Source organism: Boleophthalmus pectinirostris, unplaced genomic scaffold (assembly GCF_026225935.1).
Source record: "Boleophthalmus pectinirostris isolate CB_2022bp ecotype Guang Dong unplaced genomic scaffold, ASM2622593v1 HiC_scaffold_17, whole genome shotgun sequence".
Lineage (NCBI taxonomy): Eukaryota > Metazoa > Chordata > Actinopteri > Gobiiformes > Gobiidae > Boleophthalmus > Boleophthalmus pectinirostris.
This window is the reverse complement of record NW_026571115.1, coordinates 16696220-16704479: the sequence shown is the minus strand read 5'-3', so window position 1 is coordinate 16704479 and position 8260 is coordinate 16696220. Positions and strand designations below refer to the sequence as shown.

The 8260-nt window shown below is 39.5% G+C and overlaps 1 protein-coding gene across 1 annotated transcript in view; it reads left to right on the top strand.

Annotated features, from left to right (window-relative positions):
• The first annotated feature begins 507 nt into the window (after positions 1-507).
• The window catches only part of olfm2a (olfactomedin 2a), a 29904-nt gene continuing 22151 nt past the window's right edge, over positions 508-8260 (top strand). The window contains 1 exon segment of the mRNA XM_020935615.2: positions 508-651. Within this exon segment, the coding sequence (XP_020791274.1) occupies positions 508-651 (144 nt within the window).

Genomic DNA, 8260 nt, shown 5'->3' with positions numbered 1-8260 from the left:
GCTCATGCTACCCTTGATCTTTGTGCACATGTATGATGTTATAGCCCTGACACACCGCCATATGAGTCAGAGAAAAACAAGGAAATGTCAAAGAAAATAAGAGCCAAGGATTGATACAGGGGAAAAAAGCGCTGGCGAGAACAGAGCCGAGGCTGATTGGGAGGGGAAGAGGCAGCCAATGCGCAGCCCTGCATCTTGAGGAAGCTGATGGGAGAGAGAGAAAGAGAGAGAGAAAGAAACGCGCGGGGGGGGACTGGGGATGAGCGAGAGGGAGGGGTAGGTAAGGGGGGGAGACAGTCGCGGTGCCTCTGGATGTGAGCATTTCTCCCCTCACCGGTCTCCAGCTGTCCCTTTGGTGGATGAGCTCAGTCACGGTGCATTGAAAGCTACCACGCTGGTCTGGCTGGCTGCTTCACTGTGCCTATAGGAATTACAGGGGCGATAGTGGGGTCCGGTGTAAGGTAGGGCAGGGTAGGGCACGGGGGAGCCCAAAAGGAGGCTGACAACATGAGTGTCCCCATGCTGAAGATCGGGGCGGTGCTCAGTACTATGGCCATGGTCACCAACTGGATGTCCCAGACGCTGCCTTCTCTCGTGGGACTTAATGGTACCAGCATCTCCAGGGGTGGCACCTCTGAAAGAATCGTCAGCGTATGTATTAATTTCTGTCTATTTATCTGAAGTATCAAAAAAAAAGAAATGTACAAGTTAGTAGCAGTAAGTTAGTAGTCTTTCTTGTAATAGTAAAATGATGGGAAAAAAAGATGTATGAGCAATGCCAGAGGCTGGGGAGTATGTGACACATGTTGATAAGTTAGTGCTGTTTGAGTGTTATTGAAAGTTATCCATAAAAATATAATTGATAGTTTATTCTTGCATGTATTTTCATCATGGGTAAAATGATATACTATGAAAATGCAGTTCTGTGTGCAATGTCTACTGAGGCTGTACGTTGATGTCATAGTTATACTGTGAATAACAAAGAAGGTTGTGAATGGCTCTAAAAGGGAAAGAAATTGCACTGGGGTTGGTTGGGATAAATCATATGTTTTTGCCAACTTGACGGATCGAGAGGCGCTCTGAGTGATGTTCAGACTGATCTGATGTGTCAGGGTGCTCGGGGCTCAGGGAAGCAGCTCTCATTTAGAGGCGCTGGGGCAGGATAGTGAGGTGCAGACTGTGTGACTGTGGTATTGAACTATAGTATTACACATTCATTTGGAAGTTTAGAGAGTGGAAGGGAATACTTTAATCAAACACAAATCTCAAGTGATGGAATTACTAATTAACTTGTGCATCGGCAGTCAATGATTGCCTCCTATGTCTTTGTTGGCCCAGTCTCATTCAACACAGCCCTTGTCTGTTAAAATGATTAAGAGAAATTAAACATCCCAGGAGGGGTAGAACCATCTGCGTCAGTGTGTGCTTGCATGCTCACTTCATGCAGTGATTTGGTGTTCGAATATGCACAGTGAGTTGTCTTAAAGCGGGCTGCTCTCATGAGTAAAGGTCCATCTGTCTGAGAACGACTTTCATAATTTAGCACTGTTTGTTGAAATACAACATTCTGCCATTTGCCTTCTTTATTTGCAGCAAGGTGTGCATTAGTAATTGGATTTGGCTTTCGTCTTTATCCAAAATTCTCACATTTTCCACAAGATAATCTCATTAGGTGGTTAAAGGCACAGTAGTGCTCAAAGGGTTTCATAACATTGTTTGGTATCAAAGTTTTAATCAAGGCACCATCATTTGCATTTCAAAAGATGAGCTACAATGAGGCTGTATCTGGAGGATATATTCCTTGAAGCAGCCTTCATTCATAAGTACTGAGGAGAGAAAGTGAGCTATTGAAGTAAGTTTCATCAAAGTTTAATATAATTGAGGTGGTTTGATGGAAAACGTCTCTCCTTGGAGACAAGAACATCCTGTCGTCATAAACAATAGCACCAAGTTTTAATATGAATCCTCGCCTCAAAGTGCCATCACTTTTAATGACACATTTGTGTGTGATGATCTGTGCAGTGATTATGACTCAGATAACGTTTGGAGCACCAATCAAATACAATCAAACCAGAGCGTTTTGACACTTGGTGCTAGTCTGCCAGTGGCCATGGCTCTGTTCTTCTCTCCTCTGTGGCACCCATGCGTGGCTCAGCTCACAGCTATTTTCCAAGTCTGCTTCAGTAGTTTGTGCGTTTCTCGTGTCTAAACAGCTGATCCAGGAGCACAGCTGACTGACTCCGGTGCCACTCAGCGCCGCCTGCCCACTCGAGCACATCTGGAGCAAAACTGGATTTTTTAATGAGCAGAGCAACACTGACACACTGACACTAGCCTGACATGTTCAATTAGGCTTTGGGCAAGTCTATACCACATTTCATAACGTTTACACTCTATAGAGAAACATTGTTAGTCAGACATGTCTTGAATGGAGCGTACATAGGGCTATGGAAAATATATGCTTTGAGCTGTACTGTTAAATATGCTAAAATATGTTACTGATTTATACCAAAATAGGCTTCATAAAATACTCAGTATATGTAAAATAGTGTTAAGTGGGATATTATAAAATATGAATGTAGAATCTATATTATAAATTACATAGACTTGAAGAACAAATATCTCTGCCAAGACACTTGCCCATAACTCACAGTGCCCAATATAACAAATTAAAAAATAAATTAGTATGCCGCCATCTATAACAAAGCTTTCAAAATACAGTCACTTTCGAACAAATTTACTTGTAAAATCAATGAAACGTTACATAAATGTATTCTTGGTATAGTGTAAAGCACTGTGGGCATGATGTCCAGATGCTAAAAATAATAAGTGGGTGGAAATGCCTCTAGCCTAAAATACAGCTCACATGAGTAACATCTTGGCCTTTTCCCAATAAAATTTTACCAGATATAGATATAAACAGCCAGAATACACCCAGTTTTGTCTGTTTGGTTGTCAATACTTAAACTATTTGAATAAGGCTATATCTCAAATGCAGTAACAGTATGTGCGTGTGGGTTGGGCAGCATGGTGCCAAGATCGAATAGTGATCTGATTCTTGTTTTAGTGAGGTCGTCAACACATTGTCTTTAACATTAAGTGCTTCTCTGTTAAATGCAACTCATTCTTCCGATTGGTCAGCCTACATCACACGCCGAGTGAGTGACGGTGTCTATATTTTTCCTTGGATACTTGCTACTTCTGAGAGTTCATATTTCACCATGATTTAATTTTGTATGTGTAACCTTTATAGCTGTAGCACGAAAAGTCACCATTGTGTAAAGTAATAAGAAATCACAAAGCTGGTGTGAAATGTCCTATTCTGAAGGGCAGGCAGTATTGTCACTTTGGTATATGACTTAAGAGAGCTATGAAGCAGGAGAAAATATAACCCATCTGAAGACGCCATATCAACAGGGCCCCGAAAATGATTGGGGTCACCTCTCTGCACCCAGCCACTGTCTGTCCTCAGCATTGTAAACTTTATCACATCCACTATTCAGTCCCATAAAGCCTGCCGTAAAAATTGATTTTTGACAATAGATTAAAGCCTAAACAACAGGGGCTCAGGTTTTTATTTGAGCACTTACTTTCACATTTACTACCTGTCTCTTTTAATTTATTTGAGTTATCTTAAACTTTGACAGGTGTCCTCTGCTGAATGGACAACATGGCGGAGGGAACAACAATGAAAGTCAATCTTGTAATCTTGTTAAGGGCATTTGTTATATTAGCGGTTATGTAAAAGATCTAATTATAGGTGTAAACAAAACAAGATTGATCCTTCAGCACCATGCACACAATCATTAGACATAGTTGATTAGTTTAAAAAGAGAACGAAACTTAACCTGAATGTATTGCTTGCTCTTTCGAGAGTTTAGTAACAGACTTCGGCAATCCATATTTTCCTCTAATGAAGAACTAGCAGGGAGTTAACAGTTTATGCACTGTTTTCTCACAGCTCTCACCTCCCTTCCCTGCTAAGTGCCAGCCTTAATAGAGCTCTTCTGCTCCCAGCTAACAGCCAGAGAGTGGTTCGCCAAATGTTTTTTTTTTTTTTTTTTTATCAGGGCAGCGGGCACAGTGGCAGCAACTTGCACCAAAAGGTATAAAAGCTTTCGTGTCATTCTTGTAAAGATGTGGCGATTCTGTCCAGTGTTTGTGTCAACACAATCTGGAGACGAAATAATGTTTTTACCAAGTTTTTGCAAATTTCTGTTGACAAATCCATTTCAAACAATGTCATAGATGCTGAACTACTGACTATACACACACAATTATCGAGTAAATACGAGGGTGGAAAATGTTTGGGTCATTGAGCTTGTGATTAAATTTGTGGTTTATATTTCAAAATCAACAGTGATTAAAAAAAGTTGTACAAAGATGCACAAAGCTGAACTGTTAGCAGGACCCCATTGAGAAAGCATATTTCCTTGTTTGTTACCATTTCACTACTGTTTCTTGGACCACTTTATAGCCTTCTTAGTGTGGCCCTTGTGCAATGAGGTCAAATTTCTTTTTTATTATTATTTATTAGTTGTTGTTTTTTTTTATCTTTTTATATATGAGATATAAACTTTTAGTACAAAATATATATGCTTCATTAAAAATTTGTGTCATCAATATAGTCAGTAGTTTTTATTAATCAGGTTTTAAAAGTAGACACTTAAAGGTGTAGTACGTAACATTTCTAGTAGAGGTTCCACCACCTGCTTGTCTCCATGGAAATGTTATTGCTTTGTCTATAATGTTCACATTACATTTCAGATCTGTGGAGAGTTGCCCCTATTCATAGAAGAAATTTGTGTATTTTTGAGCAGTCGAAACACCCATAATGAATAAATCCTAGTTGAATATGTTTAAACATTCCAGATTAAGCAAGAACATCTCCATGGAGACAAGCAGATGACAGATCCTCCACTAGAAAAGTTGCATAGTGCACCTTTAAAAAGCAGAACACAGCTATAATAATTCAGATTAAACTAAAACACAACTTCTAATTGATTGATAAACACTTTACTTTATTTTATTTCGTGTTCACCTGTAAGTGTCGGCCTTAATAGACCCCCTCTTGCTCCCAGTCGAACAGTTAAACTCGTTGCCAAATCTTTTTTTCTCTCTTTCTAACAGGGCCAAAAGCTATAAAAGTTTTCGCTCAACCCCAGTAACAAGTCAGTCCCTTGTTCCACTGTCAGTCAAACCTGTGCCAGACTGGAGTGGACAGGTTGGAGTTAGGAAAAAGGGAGACCAAGGATGGAGGGATGGATGGAAGGATGGAGACAGCAGGAAGGAAAGAGGAGCAGCAGGGAGGGCAGCGCAATGAGTTTAAGAGTCATATTATTAACTGGCAACCACGCGGCGCTCATTGTAGTAATCGGTTTTCCTTGGGTGAGACCTGGCTGGGTTACATTTGAAAGCCCAACAGCTGGCCAATGGACACATCATTTATTAGACATTAGAGTGAGTGTGTGTCTCTGTGTGTATGTTAGTGTGTGCATGTGTGTGTGCTGTAAACCTTGCGCTGCAAAAATCTAGGTATATTCAAATTACTCAAACTAACAACATTCACCTTGATTTGAGTCTATTTGACATGACAAGTAAAATTTTCTACCATTGATGAATAAGTCTTTTTTTTTTTCTTGATTAAAGCAATGCAAGATTTTGTTTCCTATTTTTAGTGTAATAGTAGTTACATTTTTTGTGTTGTTTTCTTATCTTAAGTGTAACAAGCTGTTTTATGTACGAAAAGGATTGTTCTGTTAGAAGATAATTTTACTTGTCATGTATAATTTACAAAAACCAAGATAATGTTTTTCTTAATTCAAGTCATTTTAACTTGGAAAGATGTTTCTTTTTGCGGTGTGAGCTTTGTGTGTTTGTAGGACATATTGAAGCAACTGTAGCTCATGTCTTGAAGGCACAACAATGTTCGCTCAGAGCAGGGCGAGGATGTTAAAAATAGTTTGCGAGACACAGAGAGTTCAAGAAAGTCAGCACCCACAAGTTTAAAAAGTGAAGTAAGAAAAAGTTAACCAATAGTTAAGAAAATGTTCTGTCCAACTTTGCCCTGAGTATGAGGAACACTAATTACCAAGTCAACAGAAGTGCATTATAATAACAGCTAAAAGAATTATTAGTTTGAACCAAAGGTGTTCACTATTAGAGTCTCGAGTTTTCCATACATGTTTCTCTTTGTACCCAAAAAGAACCCACAGTAGCACATGGGAGGATGTGCAAACTACCATACCTGTTACCTGACCAGCCAGAATCACAGATTTTGACAAAACTTTATACAGACAAGTGGATCTGGAGCTGTATCCTGTCTCCCTGATTCCAGACGGTGTTATCAGAGAGACACATGCTCTGTTTGCGTCAAAAACAAACATGGCATCTTAAATGTAAAAATGGGGGGGGAAAAAACTACATAAAGGACTAAGAAACAGCATGGATTTTTGCAGAATCAACAATAGAATCATTTATCTCAGGTGAGAGAATATATATTTTGCAGTATTGTTACAGTTATTTAATTAAGTAACAGTTAATAATACAGTTTTCAAGAGGTGATGTGAGGAATTTGTCTGATACAAATTAGCGGCTGTGGTTGAATCATCTCAGTTTAGATGGAAAATTTTCACCCTCTATGGTCCAGTTCCAGACCCTTCTGTATTCGAATAGAATGTAGAAGGGACTGAATGGTCAGGAAACCAGTTTTATACAAATGCTTGGCTAATCCAAACCCATAAAGAAGGCACAATAACACAGGGAGGATACCACACTTGCTCCAGCTTAGAAGTGGCACCCTCAAAATCATATACAGACAAACAGTTTACTCATTGAAAATTAGATCAAAGCACAGTATATTTATGGGTCATTTATAACAGCGCCTCATAATGGTGACTTTGATAGCCCAAAGATGTCGCATAGGATGAATATTTCACTGAGGAACAAGCTTAATTTCAGACTTTTTAATTTTCTTATCTCCTCTCCTTTATATTCTGCACACTCTTCCACAGATACAGTGAATCACCTTTTTGCACATGGGTCAGCTAAAGTCATGTCCGTGCGGCTGCCCCTGGCCCCTGTGTGTGCTGCTTATGAAAGTTATAATAGACTTTCTGTCATGCTCATAAAGTAGTGTGCTACAGATTTATGATCTCATTTGACTGGGGCTTTACGGCTGCCTCACTCAGACTCTGCGTAATGAATCGCCAGAGGAAGTCCATCCGGTACCTCTCTTCAGTGATTTAAGCACCTTTAATGCATAATTGGACAAGGGAAAATCTCTCTGACGCCTGGTAATTATTAAAAATGACAAAGCATTACGTTTGTTCAGTGACATGAAACATTTTTGAACTTTTCCATAGCCTTTTCATTTTGGATTGTCTGCTCTAATTTGAGGATGAATTGTCCAAAAGGTGTTATTTCAGCATGAGCTTTGTCTCCTGTTCCCCTTTCTCAGCAGGGATCTCTCTTGTGGTTGTTTTTAAAAAATTTGAACTGTGCACAAAGTCGGCATTCAACAAAGCTACAGGAAATTAGAGCCATCTTTCTCTTCTGTCAGCCAAACCACAAACCCTCCCCTCAGTGAAAGCCAGTACCTTTGTCTGTTGGGAGCATTGGGGGTTATGAAGGTTATCTATGGACACACAAGCTGACAGAGCTTTGGTGACTTGGTGAAGAAAGAGCAATGTCACCCAAAACATTGCAAAATCCAATCCACTCTATATTATTTAAATGGTGGGCTTTTCTGTTGGGGGGTCCACCATCTGCTTGTCTCATGCTGATGTCATTGCTTTGACTGGGATACGCCAATGCTTCGTCAAACAAATATCTGTTGTATTTATTCAAGTGTTTTTATTTCTCAAGCCTCCTGCAAAGGCATGTATTCTGTGAGCAGGCTTACTTCTCCACAGATCTGGCCTGTAACTTGGCCAGGTGATGTTGCCTGCTTGGTTCCATGTAGAAAAATTTAATGAAATGCCATACTGGAGAACATGGAGTCAAGCAAGTGGTGAACACTCTACCAGAAAAGTTATATAGTGCAAATTTAATCAGCTCAATTTGTTTTGCTCATAGTGATAATACAGTTACTTTTAACCTATACTTACATTGTTTATTACTGAATTTAAACAGCAATAATACAAGATGTACAGTGTACACTAATCAGAATGTTGAGGACTTATTTTCCAAGCTGATCCATTCTGCCATTACACCACTGGGTAAAATACTGCCAGTACAATCACTAATATTTTCACTGTCA